Source organism: Trachinotus anak, unplaced genomic scaffold (genome assembly GCF_046630095.1).
Source record: "Trachinotus anak isolate AG129_WGS33_773 ecotype Australia unplaced genomic scaffold, CSIRO_AGI_Tana_v1 ptg000007l, whole genome shotgun sequence".
NCBI classification, from domain to species: domain Eukaryota; kingdom Metazoa; phylum Chordata; class Actinopteri; order Carangiformes; family Carangidae; genus Trachinotus; species Trachinotus anak.
Window position 1 is genome coordinate 23,185,663 of NW_027273858.1, and position 20,926 is coordinate 23,206,588.

The following is a 20,926-nucleotide window of genomic DNA, read 5'->3' on the forward strand; positions in this document are numbered from 1 at the left end:
GAGAATTGAAAGACGCTGTGCTTGCTCACAGAACTTTTATTTTGAAAATGTACATTTCTTTATGATAAATGTTAATGAAAATCAACACCCATTTTAATTGCAACAATTAAAATGTATGAAACAGAATATGAAATAAAATAAAATGAATATAAATGAAATGTATATGAATAAATGCAAATAGAGGTCTTACCTCTCAGCAAAAATCAAATGCAGGTGTCTTGAAATGTCATACATTTGCTAACAGAACTGGAACTTCACAAAGTCAGTATATGCTCAACAGTATTTTTATATTTCACCAAGTCTGACTCCCCCATTTTTGTTTATCATTAGGTTCCTCATGTCTGCATCTCATGTCCATATACATTTCGTCCTCCTCTGGCTTCACTGTGCATCTCATCTCCACATATGCAATGTCTCCTGAAGACTTGCTTTCTTTCCTCTTCCGCAGAATCTTGGTCTTGACTTCCTATTTTACAGAAATTGCCAATATTAATGTGATAATGTTATTAAACCCTGTTGAGAATTGTTCCACTGGTGCTAGTTTATGTTCTGACTTCCGGATTCAAAAAATACTCTAATCCAAATTCACATATTGTCACAACTTCAGCCAGGCTTTAGTTTTTCATTTGTTTCCTGTTTTGCCACACTAAATCATGTGATTTCAGACTCTGCCGCTCCCTCCTGCTCTGCATTACCTGCTGATTTCATTCACCTGGCCTGCCCCACCCCCTCACTCACCTGCTCCTCATCAGCTAATCAGCCCTTAGTATATGTACCGGTCCATTTCCCTCAGTTCTTTGCCAGATTGTCTAGTGTGTTTACCTAGCTCTCCAGCATCCTGTTATTCTGATTCTGATTCTGATTCTGCCTGTTTGTGTCTTGACCTGCCTTTTTGGACTTTGGATCTTCCCTTTTGCCTGCTCCTACTGGATTTGTTTGCTACATGGATTGACTACCTGGTTTGACCTCGGCTTGTTATTAAACACTGTTCCTTCACCTGAAGTGTTTCTGTGTCGTGCTATTGGGTTCTTGCCTGCCACTTTGTGGGACCTGTTCATCTTCCTTGAGCTCATTTCCAGAATACTCCACATGTCTTCTTTTGCGATGGCAGAAAACAGTGGTGGTGATGACAATGATGACCAGAGGCCCAGTGAGCACAGCTGATGTTGTAATTGCAACCTTGTCAATTGTTGAGTTGGATATGAGTGTTAAGGCACACGTCTCCGAACCCACAAGGTTTTCAGCTGTACAGATGTAGGTGCCCAGTTTGTCGTCGCTGGTGATTGTTAAAAACAGGTCACCTCGCACAGGATCAACAATAGCATCACGGGGGAGCATCTTGTTTCTGCTTTCCTTGGACCATCTGTACCACATGGGGGGGCTGCCTTGTGATCTTGTACATCTGAGTCTCACCTTGGAATTCACCTCAACAATGCCTTCAAGGTCACACACAGGTTTAGCTGGTTTCTCCATTACAGCCAGGCGAGTTTGGATGCTGCCGATTCCCGGAGTTTTTGTAATCCTGCAAAGATGATTATTGAAGCATTGCCACTGGGAGGATTGGGATCCACAAATTGAACTCTGCTAATGAATGGATCAAAATCATCATAGATGTGATGGTCTCCAGCATACCACATGACAAATGCATCTTCCATCAGGATATCTGAATTCTTGACACTCCAAAGAATATCAATTCCTCACAAGTCCTCAGGATCAAGAGTGAAGTGACAGTTGAGGATCACACTGTCTCCCACTGCATATTTGGGAGATACTGACTCTGAGGTTATCTGCAGTCCATAAGATGGTTCTCCAGTGAAAGGCAATGAGAGAGTCATACACAAATGCCAGAGGCTGAGCCTGGTGACGAAGGGTTTGTGATGATGCTGGCGCCTTTTATTTCAGTTCAATTCAATTCAATTCAATTTTATTTGTATAGCGCCAAATCATAATATACATTATCTCAAGGCACTTTACAGGGTAAGGTCGAGACCTTACTTTGTTACAGAGAAAAACCCAACAGTTCCCACAAAGAGCAAGCGCTTGGCGACAGGGGGGAGGAAAAACTTCCTTTTAACAGGAAGAAACCTCCAACAGAACTGGGCTCAGGGTGGGCGGCCGTCTGCCCAGTTGGGTTTAGGAGGAGATGAAAAAGGGGGGGTGGGGGGAGAAGAGAGGAGAAAAGAGAGAGAGAGAGAGAGAGACCAGGAACAGCTGTGTATAATAATGACAGATAACAGTGGTTAATAGTAATGATGAGTAGTGGTGGATCTGGATCCTGCTGCTCCAGAGGCAGAGATACCTGCAGAATGAGGACAGAGAGAGGGAGAGATAGGAGAAACACAAACTACGGGAGAGAAAAAAAATACAAAGTTAATGGCATAAAGTAATTGTCTCAAGAGAGATGTTCTGGGGATGGTCACCTGCAAGTACAACAAGGGTCATTAAGTAAAATTTGAAAAGAAAAACACAATGTTCTAATTTTGTATTGAATACCTTTAAATGTGGATTTTACATTTAATTGGTAATTAACTGTAGTAAACTACTGAAATAAAATAAGTAACCTATGCCAAATTGTTCTACGAATGATTGAACGAATTGAAACTATGAATTAAGGCTGTAAATTATGTCAGATTTGACCCCGTAGGCCCCAGAATAGCTGAAAGTTGTGTTTTTTGTAATGTGTTTTTGTGGGGCACCCACTTATGCTACCAAATTTGGTAGGCACAACCCACCTGGCTGAATTGGAGGGTGAAAAAGGTCATAGACCAGCAACCGTTTTGCATAATGGAGTTCGGTTGACACACATTTCTGGATTACATTTAATCTGTAATTAACTGTAGTAAACGACTGAAAGAAAATAAGTAACCTAAGCCAAATTGTTGTCTGAATAATTCTGATTGTTTTGCATTTTGAATCGCCTCTTTATCTTATTTACACTGTCAGATGATCAAATGTTACATATGGTTTGATTAGTATTAATTGGTAATGAATTGGTTAATACTGTAACAAAGCCACACACATTGCTCCAAAAACAAAATCTAATTACAAAATCAAAATATGCTCTGATTTTGAGGAAATGTGCCTCATGCGTGTCTGCTCCGCAACTAAATGGGACGTTTTTTTCTAAGTCAATACAGCACACACGGGGTGGGGCTAATTACACACTGTACAGGTTGCCAGTTAATCACTTTTCAGGTAGGAGAGGTGACTGGAAAAAAGAGTACATACATACATATATATATATATATATATATATATATATATATATAATTATTATTATAGATTAGATTACTAGTTACCCATTTGATTAGGAAACTATTTTGACTACTTCATGAGTGCAAACACTGAATTTGAGCCCTCATAACTCAGCCAAAACATAAGCTAAATATAAGCATAAAGTAAGTAAAATGCTGGTTTTAAGATCTGATTACTTAAAATTTAACTTTTACAGTCCTAAAATAAGTGAAATGTACTAAATATAAGTATAAGGTAAGTAGAAAATGCTGGTTTTAAGATGAGATAACTTAAAAAGTAACTTTCTACAGCCTCAAAATAAGTGAAATATGCTAAATATAAGCAATTACATATTTTGTTTTCTTACTTTTAGCAAATTAAGCTGAAGATTAGTTAAAAAAAATGGAAATTAAGAGAAAAAATACCCAGTATTAGTGAAGAATGACTAAACTTTGGTTTATCTTGAAACAAGGCTACTTAATCTTAAAACTAAACCTTAAAACCTAATGCCTGTCCTTATTTTGAGAATATACATCTTAATAGTTTCTACAGAAAACACAACCAGAATGACTTATAAGAGCGGTCAACATTTATTTAACACTCCACATCAGCAGTTACTCAGGGTTGCTATGATTTCTTACAATAAATCAATCTTTACAACAAAGCCATTTGAATATATTTTTTCCACAATCCACAAAAGAGAGAAAAACAAATCTCTCCTCTAACCTCTCAGTTATGTATCAGCATTTTTCAATGAACGTATCCTGAAATACAGACCTCGATGAGGTAAAACTTAGACTCAAGATCTGCTGGGACCCCTGTGAGTAATTTAAGCAAATAACCAAGTGACACTGTAATAAAGTTGTGGAATACACAAAACTATTGTAAGGCAGAGGTAACAAGAACTACTGTCATAACAAAATACCGCTTGACACTCAGCTACTTCTCAACTGGCTTGGCAATGCTACTGATCAATGAATGATTTCCAATCAGCCATTGCTTTCTTGTATGTACTAGTGGCATCTTGATCGTGGATGGTGTCATTACCTCTGTTTGAATAACAGAGAGGAGCGTTGCAACACATTTAGGGTATGTTAAATGCGTGTAGTAGTATGCCATTAACACCAACATCCCTTCTGAGAAATCTTCCTGCGGGAGGGTGGTCACAGGTACGTTACCCACAGCCACAATGGTGGTTGATCCATCAAACAGCAGAACTGGGGAGGAGAGAGGACGCTTCTCCAGGTACAGGGTAGGGTCTTCGCCTGACTGGAGCAGAAAAAAAGAACAATGTGTAGAGAGTGAGAAGACAAAAATGTATTGAAAGTGTATGATCATTTTTAGATTAAATGATCAGGTTGCAACCTGACTTGAGCAATTAAATTCACATTTAAAAACTCATACTGACTTATCAGACTGGAAGAAATAAACATGAATTACTTAACAGTGGGGCAGGGGGGACATGTGTTTAAAAAAACAAAACAAAAAACATTTCTTTGACTGATCAAGGTGTGGGAATTAAGGATAGATTAAAAGCTGATGCAGGGTGGTATATTTTTAATGTTTCTGGAATGAATGAATGAATGAATTAAAGGTTTTGAAGCATGTTTTGGTATTCTGTGAACACCATTTGAGGGACAATAGAGGCACTTCTGGTTTCGCCTTTTTGCACAAATTAGGTAATATCTGTGATTGTGAACAAGCACAACAATGTCAGAAAATAATGGCACTTCAAAGAGAACAGTAAGGAATCAACACAAACATTTTCTTACCTTCAGGGTATGAAGAAGTGCCTCACAGCTATTCCCAAGCCTCTTTGGTGGTGAAGTTGATGAGGGGAAAAGGGATGGGAGTGCATTGAAGAGGGCGAGAGTGAAATCCACTAAAGAATAGAAAGATGAACAGAATAGTTTGAATTTGGTATAAATATCAATACATACATGCATATGGAAAATCAACTTACCACTACAGACATCCAAGGGGAAAGGGGCTTTCAGGACTTTCTTCCACACCCCGTAGAACTGCACCCTGGCACAGAAGTCTGCCCATCTTCCTTTCACTTCCTCAATGTATCTGCTGTTGGTGACACCTACTATGCACCGTAGCTCATCCATTGCCTAAGACAGCATTGTGCACAGTTATTCAACCATTGACAATGCACTGAAATTCAGAACACAGATGGATACACAGTAATTTAAGTCTAGGCAGTAAAAATAAACATACATTTCGAACATCTTTCAAACATGGATATGCCTCAAAGGTTTTTGCAGGTCGGTCTTCTTCCCTTGTAACATCTGCATCAATGAAAGCCCGTCTGGCTTCAAACTCAAGGTCCAAAATTTGAGCAACATCGTTTTGATTGGGTTTTGCATTGGGCTTATTGTACATGTTGCTCAAGGTTCTGTAGTGCCTAGCCTGCATCTTCAGACTGTCCTGGCCCACTGAAATGACAAAAAAACAGACCTGAGACATTTCAATGCTAACACTTTAACAACAACACAGGGGAAACAAAGCATGGTTAAAATCCAGTGCACTGTTTTTTGGGAAACTTACAGTAGCAGGAAAAAAATGTTAAGAAGTTAATTTTTAAATACGTGAGGAAAAACAGAGGAAAGGAAATAAAATAAGTATACTTGAATGTTAGAAATGTTTACTTGTTAAGTAATTGTTGACCCAAATCAAATCAATTAACTTAATTGAAATAAGGGCAATGCAATACAGTAATTTGATATTGTTTACATTAATATAAATAATGTGAGTTGATTGATTTGTCTGAAAAAAGTGTGCTCATCAAATAATAATTTCTGATTTGCCACTCTGAAAGCCATTATCATGGATAACAGGCTGCGAAGTGTGCTGAGGTGGGCTTACCAACAACATCATTTGCAGGTGTGGTTGGTGAAGCGATCACAGTCCTGGGTGAGGAGCCTGAGGCTGATTCGGGTGGCAGCACTGAGGTTTTGGTGCCGCTCTTTGGCTTCCTTGGCACAGAGGGGGGTACTAGTGGGGATGCGTTTTGAGAAATAATGAAAAAAATCTCAATACAATTATAAGCATGATGACAAGCAAAGACAGGCATATATAAACACAGTGCAGCCATGCCTAGCCATGAACTCTGGTTCAACAAGTGTGGACAACTATATCATTTATCATTACATGATTAAACATTTTTAGACAGAAAAAAGTTGTATGAGTGCACCATTTCATTTTTTTGCCCACAATTTGCACACCTGCACTGGAGTTGTCCTCGCTGGTGTCCTCATTGCTCTCAAGAAGTATGGTATTATCACTCGAGCTGCTCGTGTCCGTCCTTGTGTCTGTATCTGTCTCCATGTCTCGGTTGTCCATGCTGAAGAGAGCCGTCTTCACCGCTCCTCTTTGTGGTATGGAGCCTTGCCTCTTTCTTGGGGATCTCATATTTTGTAATCGCTTGTACATCTTGGTGTAGATGGTCAGCTGTGGTGAAAGAATGTTAGATAAGTTGTTTGTCTTGTTGCTGACCTGCCCACAGTTTTGGTTTAGAAAAATAAAAAAAATATTACTTACATATGGCATGTTTGTATCAGCATCACGTAACATAGGGTAATAGTCGACAATCTTCTGTGACATGGCTCTCATTTCCAATTTGGAGGGATATCTTACTTCTTTCCCCATGGCACTAGCACACAGGATTGCAACCATGCTGGTGACTGTGTTCCTTACAAGTCTGCGACATAGCCCCTTTGACATCTTGTTCTTTTCCTTTCCATTGCAGAGCAATGAAAAGTACTGACTCTCTAACCATCTCTAACTCTGAATCTGTGTAGACCACATACTCTGGAGGGTCTGTCATTTTCATTGTTTTCTCAGCAGATATGGGGCTGGAGGCTTGAGGTTGGCATGGTGGCATGGCACTAGTTGAGAGCATAATCCCGCTTTCACTACAAGTGCTGGCATCTTGGTCCGTGGTATTTTCACACTATGTAGGATGGAAACAAAATACATTAGGACCATAATATGGTACAATTTGCGTTTACATTTTGATTGATGAACTCCCAGAGTTTTTTTCTTTTCAGAAAATTTCTGGGGCCAGGAAAAAGATCTTTCAGGTCATCCCGGCTAAGGCCTTTCAAAGCCTCCTCATCAACACTGGCAGCTGTAATATATATGACAAATACCTATCTTTAGATGAAGCAATGCCAAGCTAGTGAAGCTACAGTAACAAACAACTTAAAGAGGTGCCATTTATCTGTCCCTCTGAGCTACAACACATTTGTAAATTGTTTATCTAGTTGTCTGTGCTATAAAGCCTCCTACTTGTACAATTGCTGTAAAGTCAGTAAAAATAATTACAAAACTATCTCACAAAGATGCCTGTCCCAAATAAAAGCAAGGGTAAAAATGCCAAAGTCTGGACATTAAACGTTAAGCTACTTCTATGACATTAAGTTCAGTGTTTGTAATATATTATTTTATTTAAATTAACTAATTAATTTAATTTATTCATTTAAATTATTAATCAGCACATTTGATCCACGACTTTGATCCATCAACAAATCAGAAATTGAATTGTATTTTTTTCAGATATCAGTTATTATTATTATTTCTCAAACATATATCTCAAAACACATCATTAGAAAATCTCAATACAGCCATATTTATTCAGTTCTATAACAAAGTAAACTTAACTTTTTTTTATGGCCAGGGGTTTTGGGACCATATATTTGCTGTGTAATTCTGACTCTTACTTTATTTTTTTCATCCTAAGCCTATTTTAAATTAAATTATTTGAGCACATAAAGGTTGAGAAAAATCCAGCAAGCAGAAAAATGTTGAATTTCAACTAATATATTCAGCTAATAATGTGCACTCTTGTAAACAGCATCAATACATAATATAAACTTTATTCTGACTTACTCTCCAACACCAATAGAGTGGCATCGTCAAAAATATCCATTCTGGATTCATCAGCTCCTGAAGCATTAACAGGCAGTAGGCTACCGCGTCTCTGGCTACTGTATCTAGCAAAAACCCACAGACAGAGCTCGTTAGTAGCTAGGCTAGCATGCAAAGGTGCACAACAGCTAGGCTAACTTTAGCTAGATTGCTATGCAATTACTCCGGTGAAAGACGTTTGAAAAACGTTAACCATCGAGGGTGTAACCATCACAGCAACAATCTGCTCTAAAATATGATTTTTGGCAAGTAATTTTTAACAATTCAATAAAGTTTACTGACTGTGAGTCGCTGTTCCTTCACAAATGTAACGAGCCTCTTTCCCTTATTCACGCGGGTAATCGATATCACTGACGTCATTGAGCTGGGACCGTTGGAGGACATGAACTGAGGATGCTGGTGGGTAAAGTGTGGTCTTTCAAGGGTCATGGCCTTAAGAAACAAAAGTTTTTACTATGTACCACTCATTCAAAGTCTTAAGCAGTTACTGACCAATTCTAGAATCTTCACCATGTTGAACACTGTACCACAAAGAAGTAGAGAGGGATTCTTGTATGATTTTACTGATGGAGCCCTTTTTACATCCCATCCATTATATTCTCAAAGGCCAAATGCATTGCAAATACTATTGTACACCGATGAAATTTAAATATGTAACCCTTTAGGCCCCCATGCCTCTGCAGATAAAGTACTGATGTTTTATTATACTTTAGGGAATATCGATCCAAAATTTTGGTCCAAGTTGGCAGCAATAAGACTCCTTGCTATTGCCAAGGCAAGTGATATTTCTCAGTGGGGTGTTGATGTTATACTAAAAAGAATCCTAAAAGATCTGACACTTCTTTACAATGGTGTTAGGATTGAAACCCCAAATGGTGAAATTGTGCTGTTTGGTGCTGTGATAGCCTTATGTGGAGACACACTTGCCCAACATGACCTTGCTGGGTTTAAACAAGGTATCGGTTTTGCTTATAGGAAATGTAGACATTGTGAATGCTCATTTGAGAATATGCAAAGTATTTTTCAGGAGAATAAGTTTGCTGAAAGAACTTTGGAAAAGCACATCAGGCAGTGTCTTGAAATAGACAAAGCAAGCACAGAAACATCGAAAGCATCCCTCAAAACCACTTACGGGATTAACAGAAGAAGCAGACTAGTTGATTTTCCAGCATTTGACCTGATCAAACAAACTCCACAGGATATAATGCATGTTATTTTTGAAGGTGTTGCACCAATGGAAATAAAGCTTGTATTAAAACACCTAATTCTGTCAGGACAGATAGAATTAGATGAGATTAACTCTATTATAAATTTTCCTTACTCACCTCTAGATATACGAGATAAGCCATGTCCTATTAGTGTCAACACTTTAGCTGCTAATGACAATAAATTAAAACAGTCATGTGGACAAATGTTAATACTTCTAAAAATATTACATTTTCTTTTGAATGATATGGACAATGAGTACGTCAAATTTATTCTTCAGTTAATTGAGATTGTTCAAATTGTCCTTGCTCCTGTTATCTCGTTAGAAACTGTATTGCGGCTCAGACGCATGATTGAGCAACATCTGCATCAGTTCAAAGAGCTTTTTTCTAAAGCCAATGTAATTCCCAAGCAGCATTACATGCTACATCTACCTAGCCAAATCACATCTCTTGGTCCTTTAATTAGAAGTATGTGTATGCGATTCGAAGCTAAGCAGTTATTTTAAGCAGTGGGCTTCCAAGTTAAATTTCAAAAATGTATGTAAATCGCTCGCAACCCATAATCAGTTCCTCGAATGTTGTCAAAATGAAATAGGCACTGAGCATCCAATTTTTGCTAGTGAAAGAGAATTGGGGCCTGTCTCAGCTGTCAAAAATATTGATTATGTTAAGAGAAAAGTCAAAGATTTCTTAGACATAGAGGTCATGCAATCTGTTGTCTCGGTGAAATGGTACATCCTCAATGGCAATAAGTACATTAGTGGGAAGTCTATGATTATTGTAGATGTAGATGGTGCTCTCCCAGTGTTCGGACTGACAAAAGATATCTTTATGATAGATTCCTCTTTTGTTACTTTTGAGTACCAGCGTTATGAAACACTGAATCTGAGTCCAGAGTTGCTGGCATATGAGGTGGCAGTTCCCAATGTTGCCCAGGCTACAGAATTTGTAAAAGAACTAATTGACTGCATTTCCTATTTTCCAGTTAGTTTTAAATACAATACGTTTGTGCCAATAAAATATAGTCTTTGTGACATTATTGCCCACAGACATTAATACGGAGGAGGAACAAGTATGTATGGGTGTGTTTTGTATTGTGTATTATGTATTGGGTGACCGAGTTTGCTTGTTTCCTGTTTTGTGTTCCCTGTGCCAGTTGGTCATCAAATGCTTGAAACTCTGTTTCTAGATGCTTTTTGTGTGACTTGAATCAAGCAACTTGAGTTTGTTACTGAATCTTAAAACAAGATTCATTTTGATGAGACTTTGGGAGAAAGATGTAATGTATCTTATTTTAACAGTTATTTTCCTCATTTTAAGATTTCCTGCCTATTTGAGACAAAAAAGATAAGGTTGTGCTTGATATAAGATTATAGTGTAAAGTTAAACACTTAAAATAAGAAATTAAGTCTTAAAACAAGAGAAATTATCTAACACTTCTAAATCTAAGTTTTTTTGTCTTGGTAAGAACCAAATCATTTGCAGTGTAGAGCTTAACGCTCTGAAGACAGTGGAGATGATAGTGGACTTCAGGAAGAACCCAGCCCCACCCACCTCCATCACCCTGTGCAACTCCCCCGTGGCCACCGTGGAGCATTTCCGCTTCTTGGGAACCATCATCACACAGCTCTCATCAAGAAAGCCCAGCAGAGGATGTACTTCTTGAGGCAGTTGAAGAAGTTCAACCTGCCAAGGACAATGACGGTGAACTTCTACACCTCCATCGTCGAGTCCATCACCATCTGGTACACTGCTGACACTGAGAAGGACAAAAGCAGACTGCAGCGTATCATCCACTCTGCTGAGAGGGTGATTGGCTGCAATCTACCATCCCTCCAGGACCTGTACGCCTCAAGGACCCTGAGGCGTGCAAGGAAGATTGTAGCTGACTCCTCCCACCCTGGACACAAACTCTTTGAGATACTCCCGGCAGGAGGCTGCGGTCCTTCAGGACCAAAACCTCTTGCCACAAAAACAGCTTCTTCCCGTCTGCTATCAGCCTTATCAACAAGGCTAGACTGTCACTGATTCCCCCGATCCCCAATTGCACCAACCACCAGCACAAATTCCTTGTATGTGGAAACATACTTGGTAATAAAAACTGATTCTGATTCTGATTCTGATTGTGTGATTTTTGTGAAGCTTTTCAGTTTCTGATCTTTGCAGGCATGAAACAACAAATTTCGAGGGCAGTCAACTGAAAATGTCTCAGTGTGAGTGAATTACTGGTCAGAAATAACACTTGTGTGATTTTTGTGAAGCTTTTCAGTTTCTGAGGTCTGCAGGCCTGAAATAGTAATTTTAGAACACAGTCAACTGAAAATGACTCAGTGTGAGTGAATACTGGTCAAAATCACCACTTGTGTGATGTTTGTGAAGCTTTTCAGTTTCTGAGTTTGTAGGCCTGAAACAGGCATTTTCAAAGACAGTCAACTGAAAACCACTCAGTGTGAGTGTATACTGGTCAGAATCAACACTTGTGTGATTTTTGTGAAGCTTTTCAGTTTCTGAGGTTTGCAGGCATGAAACAATAATTTTCAAATTTAGTCAACTGAAAACAATTCAGTGTGAGTGTATATTGGTCAGAATCAAAACCTTGTGTGATTTTTGTGAAGGTTTTCAGTTTCTGAGGTTTGCGGCCATGAAACACTAATTTATGAGGGTAGTCAACTGAAAACCACTCAATGTGAGTGAATACTGGTCATAATCAACACTTGTGTGATTTTTGTGAAGCTTTTCAGTTTCTGAGGTTTGCAGGTCTGACACACCAAATTTCGAGGGCAGTCAACTGAAAATGTCTCTGTGTGAGTGAATTACTGGTCAGAATCAACACTTGTGTGACAACGTCAAAAACTGAATAGATTCACAACAATCGCATCACAGGTGTTTCTGATCAGTATTCACTAAATCTGAGTAGTTTTCTGTGCAATGTAACTGAAAATCAGGGAGTCATGCCTGCCGACTTCACAAACTTGAAAAGTTTCACAAAGACCACATAACTGGTGTTTCTGAACAGTACTGAGTCAGTCTGAGTGATTTTCTGTGCAATATGACCGAAAATCATGGAGTCATGCCTGCAAATCTCAGAAACTGAAAAGTTTCACGTAGACCGCATAACTGTTGTTTCTGAACAGTATTCACTCAATCTGTGTGATTTTCTGTGAAATGCGACCTAAGAGTAGTACTACATACATGCCGACCTCAGAAACTGAAAAGTTTCACAAAGACCACATAACTGGTGTTTCTCATCAGTATTCACTCAATCTGAGTGATTTTCTGTGCAATGTAACCAAAAATCAGGGAGTCATGCATGCAGACCTCAGAAACTGAAAAGTTTCACAAAGACTGCATAACTGTTGTTTCTGAACAGTATTCACTCAATCTGTGTGATTTTCCGTGGAATGTGACCTAAGAGTAGTACTCCAAACATCCCGACCTCAGAAATTGAAAAGTTTCACAACGACCGCGTAACTAGTGTATCTGAACAGTATTCAGTCAGTCTGAATGATTTTCTGTGCAATGTGACCTAATATCAAGGAGTCATGCCTGCCGACCTCAGAATCTGAAAAGTTTCACAACGACCGCGTAACTAGTGTATCTGATCAGTATTCACTCAATCTGAATGATTTTCTGTGCAATGTGACCAAAGAGTAGTACTACATTCATGCCAACCTCAGAAAGTGAAAAGTTTCACAAAGACCGCATAACTCTTGTTTCTGAACAATATTCAGTCAGTCTGAGTGATTTTCTGTGCAATATGACCGAAAATCATGGAGTCATGCCTGCAAATCTCAGAAACTGAAAAGTTTCACAAAGACCGCATAACTCTTGTTTCTGAACAGTATTCAGTCAGTCTGAATGATTTTCTGTGCAATGTGACCTAAGAGTAGTACTATATACATGCTGACCTCAGAAACTGAAAAGTTTCACAAAGACCGCATAACTCTTGTTTCTGAACAGTATTCAGTCAGTCTGAATGATTTTTTGTGCCATGTGACCTAAAATCAAGGCGTTATGCCTGAAGACCACAGAAACTGAAACATTTCACAAAAATCGCATAACTGTTGTTTCTGATCAGTATTCACTCAAGCTGAATGATTTTCTGTGTAATATGACCCAAAAGCAGAGAATCATGCCTGCCGACCACAGAAACTGAAAAGTTTCACAAAGATTGCATATCTGTTGTTTCTGATCAGTATTCACTCAATCTGAGTGATTTTCTGTGAAATGTGACCTAAGAGTAGAACTACATACATGCCGACCTCAGAAACTGAAAAGTTCACAGAGACCGCATAACTGTTGTTTCTCATCAGTATTCAGTCAGTCTGAATGATTTTCTGTGCAATGTGACCTAAGAGTAGTACTACATACATGCCGACCTCAGAAACTGATTTGTTTCACAAAGACCGCATAATAACTGGTGTTTCTCATCAGTATTCACTCAATCTGAGTGATTTTCTGTGCAATGTGATCTAAAAGAAGGGAGTCATGCCGACCTCAGAAACTCAAATACATAACACAAATCACACAACTGTTGATCCTGACCATTATTCACTTCATGTTTTGTACTTCATTTTGTCTGGGTCAAAAAAGTTTACAATATACATATATATGTTACGTTTGAGACAACTTCCATAATTAACATTCTCTATTGGAAGAATACAATGACAATAAATTGACATAAAATACAATAAATTGTATTTTAAGCCTACATCTTGGTTGCAGTATAGTAAGGTTTCAATTACTCACCCATTCCATGATGCTTGCTAATCCCCTGGAAGTGATAGAAATCTCAAAGGGGGGAAGGCATCGGCACTCCACATGAGATACCTTGCACCTGCATGGGTACCTTTGCACTAGTAATATGAGGAATGTTGATAGCTGCTTTAGACAGTCCTCACAGTTGATGGATGATTTTTCTATTAGATCATCCTCAGTGACAACCCCTGGTGGAGTGGGAAAGTTGGGCGGCTTGGCATATGGAGGCGTCATTTGATGGAGGTTTTATGTCAGTGATGTCATGAACTGTCTCATTTGCTGTGATTATTAGCAAATTGTCAATGCAAGGTGGTGCATCCAGCACTCCACCCATCATGTCAGAACATGAGACATATGAATACATTATCACATTTAAAAGTTACCATGCCAGTTCAGCCACTCATCATTCCACAGTCAAACTCATTTTGCTGCCTTTTACTCTTGTTTCAAATGGGGTAATAGAGAGTCATTCAGTCAGTCCCCGAAATTACAATTTCCCATACAGAAATGTATTATCTGACACATATGTCCCTATATCAAGAATGATGTTGCCATATATGTTAGTTATCAGGGGATATACTTTTATCACATATATACAGTTTATGAAGATATACGTTTATAACATATATGAAACACCCATAGTAAAATTTGTGTGTGAGCATATATTAAAAATACCTTTATGATTTATTTTTATATGGTATAAGGTGTTGCAACCATATATGTTAACAATATATTTCTGTGTGTGTGTGTGTGTCTATATATCTATGTGTCTATCAGATAGATAGATAGATAGATGGGATGGATATACCTATATTTATGTAACACACATCTACAACATAAGCATTATGTATACATAAACATAGATATTTATATGGGCTAGACATATACGTCAACTTATGTAATTGTTCCACTTTCTAATAGCATTCTTATATAATTTTTTACATATTTGTATTTTATACATTGCTAATGCCACCTTTTTATTTTGCAAAAAAAGCCGTTCTCATAGCACCTCTAGCTGTTGCAGTTGTAATGTTATACAGAAATGAATAATCACAAGTTCAACAGCAGCTCATTTTAACTGTGTCATGGTTCCTTTCAGCATAAATTTGTTAGACCGTTAAAAGCGATACGGAAGCTCTCCTGACGGTGGGCGTGGTTTCAGTGCCTCCAGCGGACACGCCCCAGCATTCCAGAGTTGATAATACTGCTTATTTTTTCACAAGTTTCAAACCTAATTTTACATATTTGGCAATATTTTTATTCATTCAAATTTGGCAGGGGGTTTGATATGCCATTTTTCTGTGGTGTGGCAAACTTAGAACTCATATGTTTTTCTGCTTTACAGAATCTTTAAGCTCAAAGACGATTGTAATGCATACAAACTGTGCTCTGATGTTCCGACTTAATGGACTGGAGGCACATTCAGCATATATTCTTTAATTATGCTAACCAAATACGCAAAATTATATCACTAGATTTCAGGGTTGAGGCACAATTACATTCATCATTTTCGTAAAGGCATACTAACCTAAAAACCTGTTATTGAATCACGAGACAGTTTCAGAACTACAGAGACACAGAGCAACACACCTGCCTGCATAGCAGCATGGGACTAATTATATAAATTAAATTACAATAACTGATTTGTCACTTTCCCTGATGATCTGAATAACTCTCTGCTGCTGTCATGTCTAGAGTGTCTATGGAGCAGCAACGTCATCATTACTTTTTCTAACTGTATTTTTGTATGTCTCATTGAAACGACCATTTGGAAAGGCAAGGGAAGGGTTAAACTCCTTCCCTTTAACAAGGAAACATGGCTTTACTAAATACACATTGAATGTTAGGTATCGCAGAAATGAACTTTTGAAAACTTCTCACGGAGAAAATAATTCATTCATTTTTTCATTCATTTTCCATGCCGCTTATCAGCATGGAAAAGAAATAAAGAAATATTTTGGGCATTTTTGCTTTTATTAGATAGGACAGTAGAGAGTGACAGAAAAGGGGCAAAATGAGACGTAATGACATGCACGAAAGAGTCGGGGTTGTCGGGAGTCGAACCGACGACTCTGCTGATAAGAAGATCACCTTACATGCTATACGTACTAACCACTCGGCTACCTGGTGACCTCTACATTGAAAAATGTTTTCATACCTTTTCTTAATTTGGACGATAAGTCTCCTCTGTTTGTCTCTCCCACATCAAAACCTCGCGCCGCCTCTTTGATCTGCCTGCCTCACTCTCTTCAGAGCATCCTGCAACCACATGCCCTGCAAAGCACTCGCATCCGTGCACCGTGTCACCTCACCGTCTGTGCGATGAAAGTAAATGTAAGTAGCAGTGGTTAACGATCTTGCTTGTTTAAGACACTTTACTTTCTCACCACCAGAGAATCTGAATTTGATTATGTCAAGTATTTGTGTAGGAGTGCTAATGTTAGCTAGTTAACTTTTGCCCAAGTTACAGTTTAGCTAGCTAATGTTGGCTAACTGATAGTGTGTCCTTTCAAATATGGGTGATCAGTTGTGAGCAGTGAGACTGGTGGATTTTGTTGTAGAGATGGGGTGATCCGATCACAGGTGGACAGCACTAAGTACAGATGACACACACACATACATTAACAATGGACCCGTCTGTCTGACCGGCTAAATACACAAGTGTTCATTTGCTCATTTGTTCATTTTACATCTGTCTACTTGTAAGACGCATGTTATTGGCAGGTAATGAACAAGGCCATAGAGTTTATCAATGGCTGTGGTGGTTCAGTTTGTCTTTTACCTTTTGAACAATTTCAAGGTATAATACTTGAGTATGTCTGAATAAATAAAGGAACCATCCAATAGAGAAGTAATAATAATCATAATAGTGATAATAATAGTAATAACAAAAATTATTGCTTATTTACAATAGTATTAATAGTGATAATGATAATGACGTACGAGGAAGAAATCAGTAGTGTAGAAAATTAATGAAGGTTGCCATGTGGGGTATGGTTCTGATATCGGGCTGTTATTGTGAGTTGATGAATATTCTAGAGAGATATGTTCGAGAGTAAGTTTTTCCAGAGTGTTGTGGTGTTCCTTCATTTCAAGTTCATGAGGATAGTCTTCTTAGCGATGGCTAGGGCAATGAGGAGGGTTCTGCTGTTTGTTGTGTTAATGTTGATAGCTGACGTGTCTCCTAATAAGCAGAGTGAGGGGGAAAGTGGGATGTGGCAGCCAAAGATGGCAGATAGTGATCGTATGACTTTTTTCCAAAATTGGTGAATGGGTGTGCAGTGCCAGGTGGCATGTAGGTGTCTGGGCTGTTTTGGGTGCAATTGATACAAATTTCAGAAGTGAATCCCATTCTAAATATTTTTTGCCCAAGGTAGTGAGTTGTATGGAGTACATATGTATGGAGACTTGAGAATGAGAGTTGAGAATGAGAGTTCCAGATTACAGACTGTTATGTTACATTTTGCTTGTATACAGGATTTAAGTTCTAAGTATTCTAAGAAGTGGTCGCTCTCAATGCCGTACTTCTTGGTCAGATTCAATTCGATTCAATTTCATTTGTATAGCGCCAAATCATAATATACATTATCTCAAGGCACTTTACAGGGTAAGGCCGTCTGTTGGGTTTAGGAGGAGAAAAAAAAGGGGGGGTGGGGGGAGGAGAGAGGAGAAAAGAGAGAGAGAGAGAGACCAGGAACAGCTGTATAGGTAATGGTGTTATCAATAATAATGACAGATAACAGTGGTTAACAGTAATGATGAGTAGTGGTGGATCTGGATTTTGCTGCTCCAGAGGCAGAGATACCTGCAGAATGAGGACAGAGAGAGAAAGAGAGAGGAGAAGCACAAACTACGGGGGAAAGTTAATGGCATAAAGTAGTCGAGAGAGAGAGAGAGAGAGAGAGAGAGAGAGAGAGACCAGTGCATCATGGGAATCCCCCAGCAGTCTAGCTCTATAGCAACATAACTAAGGGATGGTTCAGGACATACCCGAGCCAGCCCTAACTATAAGCCAAACCAAAATATACCAAACAGGCCCGTTTTAAGCCTGATCTTAAAGGTAGAGAGGGTGTCTGCCTCCCAAACCCACACTGGGAGCTGGTTCCACAGGAGAGGAGCTTGATAGCTGAAGGCTCTGCCCCCCATTCTGCTATTACAAACTCTGGGAACCACAAGTAGACCTGCATTTAGAGAGCGAAGTATCTTATCGGGTCAGATGATTGAATGAAGCCAGTTTATTATTATGGAAGATATGCTTGAAGTGTGTGATTCCTTTTTCAACCCAGGTGCAGAAGTAAATTGGTGCTTTATTGATAAGAAAGTCTGGATTATTCCATATTGGGGTGAGGTTAGATGGTGTAAGGATAGAGTTTGTGATTTGATGGAATTTCCACCAGGCTGTCATATTGGTGGTGTTAAGTCTGAAATGTGACTGTCTTACATAATATTTGTTCTATGTCTAACCATGTGTTATCTGAGTGGCAATGGACGCATTTGCATTCACACTGCTAAAAGAATGTGGCCATGTGGCCCAGAGTGTTTGGTCTGAGTGATCGGATCTCAAATGTGTCCTCGATATGTCCTGGGTACAGTCACAACTCTACTTAGAGCAGTCTGGTTGTGATTGAATCACCAGAGATGGATGTTAATCCCAGGTTTTAACAGGGTCTATGAGTGCCACCAAATAGTGATTTTCCCTCTAAAGCTCTGACATGGTTTGATTTTTGGAGATATGTGTTATTATTTGAACATTCAGTGAAATACTAAATGTTCCAATGATACATCTCACCAAAAACCAAAGATAGAGAAAAAGTCTGAAAAATGAAAACAGATCTATGTATCGGTATTATTCTTTCTTCTTTCCTCTCCAAATTATCATCTGACAACCCTTCAGATTTATCTGGTGACCCTTTATATAAAACTCTATATAAAGTAGTTCAAAGAGTAACATGCTGCTGAAAACTGATGTTTCAGTATTAATCATCTGATGATGTCATATACAATAATACATTAGTCAGATGGACCTAACCGTTACTTTCAGAGGAAACTTGTAAGAATTAGGACTCAGAGATGATAATGCAGTGTGTATTTTCTGTGGCTGTCCTGCAGGTTTCATACTGAACAGGAAAGTATGGGTGATGTGAGTTTTACATTTATGTGCTGTTGAAGCAGAGGGAGGCCATAATGACAGTCAGCAGGCAGGAGGAGGTCAAGAGGACACAGTGAGCAGGCAGGACCTTTGAAGGACATTTGTGACATCCTGGATGATGGATGGACATTGCCTTCCAACAACGTGTACGTCAAGGAGGAGAGCCCAGAATAATCAACCCGAACCTAAACCTCAATTTTTTAAGGTAAGACTGATTTGGTGGAATCTTTTGTAGGGCTGCAGCAGGCCCATGCACAGACATTTTGAGGGGTAAGTGCTCAAGGGGAAAAGGGGGCATTCGTCTCATAATTATTAAATTAAATACACACTGTGTTTTAGGGCATTTTCATGTGTATAGATTTGTCTATAAAATAATAATTCAGTCTCAACAAATAAAGATTTGTTGATGTAAAACTGAAAAAAGCTGGTCTTTAACTATATAAAATCATGATAAACCAACCAATCTACCTTCCAAACTAGAATGCAGCAACAATTAGGCTCATTGTATTCTGTGTACTGTACAAGGAACACACTGTGTACCCCTGTACAGGGAGCATTATGTTGCTATTGGTCTGTATTGAGCTGTTTTAATAGTAGTTTAATTTCACAACAGTGACAAACAATACCAAGGCTTAGGACAAACACTTGTTACTTGGTTGTCACCGGTGAAGGTAGGTCAGTGAAAAGCGCTGCTCTGCAGTCCTCTCAGTCTGTGTAGGTTAACTGTGGAGACTGCTGAAACACAGTCATTGGTCAATTCAACATGTTTTTTAGATGAGAACTGATACCACGAGACAAATTTAATAACTTAAATATAAACTTAGAAAAGGAGAAATAAATAAAAAAAGTATTGTAAAAATAGCACTTATCTGATCAGACGCCAAAAAGGCAGGTGCTTGAACACCATCAGAGGTCTGTCTGTGCACATGCTTGGGGTGCAGTGATTAGTCTACTATTATACTATAGACTATTTTAAGTCAACGCGTCATTTCCCATACATTGGTTTATTTATGGCAGCCAGCCGCAACATAAACATTAACTTAAAATACCACAAAACCTTAATAGAAAATAGACATATATTTATTTTCTATTTTATCATTTACGGTTGCACTGTTCCTCTGCTCTTAACTCTGCTCTCTGTTCTCTGCACGAGGTGCAGACACACACACACATACACACACACACACGCGGAGCAAACAGCAGGGCAGAGAGGCTGCACTGGACACAGAACCAGGTGAAGAAAAGTTGACTCAAATACACTGTACACAGTGCAATAAAAAGTAAAAGGCCAATGGGGCGCCTCAGTGGCTCACCTGGTGGAGCGCATACCATTAAGGCCCTGGGTTCGGGTCCGGACTGCGGCCCTTTGCTGCATGTCGTCCCCTCTCTCTCCCTGACTTTCCTGTCACTCTCTCACTGACCTATCCAGTGAAGGCATTAAAAAGGCCAAAAAAATAACTTTAAAAAAAAAAGAAAAAAAAAAAAGTAAAAGGCCAATAAGAACTTTATCAAACAACCTGTTCAACAAGCATCTATAAAAGAGATATTTTCAACTATTTTGTTCGATGTCTCCCAGTGTTATTTACACAACCACATCACTCTTTCTAACAATAGCCAATTGTTAGAAAAAGCTAAAAGGAAA

At 38.7% G+C, this 20,926-nt stretch overlaps 1 protein-coding gene and 2 long non-coding RNA genes across 5 annotated transcripts in view; 2 read left to right on the forward strand and 1 right to left on the reverse strand.

Annotated features, from left to right (window-relative positions):
* LOC139623341 (uncharacterized) overlaps positions 1 to 20,926 on the forward strand; it is a 343,520-nt gene that overhangs the window by 300,917 nt on the left and 21,677 nt on the right. The gene's annotated exons all lie outside the window — the stretch shown is intronic.
* On the forward strand, positions 1,485 to 3,145 carry LOC139623339 (uncharacterized). Its single transcript, XR_011691480.1, has 3 exons — positions 1,485 to 1,901; positions 2,400 to 2,521; positions 2,791 to 3,145. It is a non-coding gene; the product is annotated as an uncharacterized lncRNA (long non-coding RNA).
* LOC139623338 (uncharacterized) lies at positions 3,708 to 12,835 on the reverse strand. Of its 3 annotated transcripts, none has more exons than XM_071481492.1 (7): positions 10,932 to 12,835; positions 6,465 to 6,690; positions 6,106 to 6,234; positions 5,458 to 5,675; positions 5,198 to 5,351; positions 5,007 to 5,116; positions 3,708 to 4,503 (listed from the first exon to the last, which is right to left on the reverse strand). In XM_071481492.1, exons 1-7 carry the CDS (start codon positions 10,995 to 10,997, stop codon positions 4,174 to 4,176), a joined length of 1,233 nt encoding a protein of 410 aa, XP_071337593.1. In that variant the 5' UTR covers positions 10,998 to 12,835; the 3' UTR covers positions 3,708 to 4,173. The 3 variants fall into 3 exon arrangements, with proteins under 3 accessions (XP_071337593.1, XP_071337592.1, XP_071337591.1); XM_071481491.1 differs by lacking the exon at positions 10,932 to 12,835 and adding an exon at positions 8,452 to 10,900 and having other exon boundaries at positions 3,711 to 4,503; positions 6,465 to 8,234; XM_071481490.1 differs by lacking the exon at positions 10,932 to 12,835 and having other exon boundaries at positions 3,711 to 4,503; positions 6,465 to 10,900.

Bases quoted from the DNA above. Each gene is read 5' to 3' on its own strand.
- LOC139623338 (XM_071481491.1), bottom strand. From the start codon at position 6,963: ATGTCAAAGGGGCTATGTCGCAGACTTGTAAGGAACACAGTCACCAGC. The intron at 6,235-6,464 runs GTGTGCAAATTG...CATCCCCACTAG, and splicing joins CGAGGACAACTCCAGTGCAG to TACCCCCCTCTGTGCCAAGG. The intron at 4,504-5,006 runs GTAAGAAAATGT...TTTCTGCTCCAG, and splicing joins CACTTCTTCATACCCTGAAG to TCAGGCGAAGACCCTACCCT.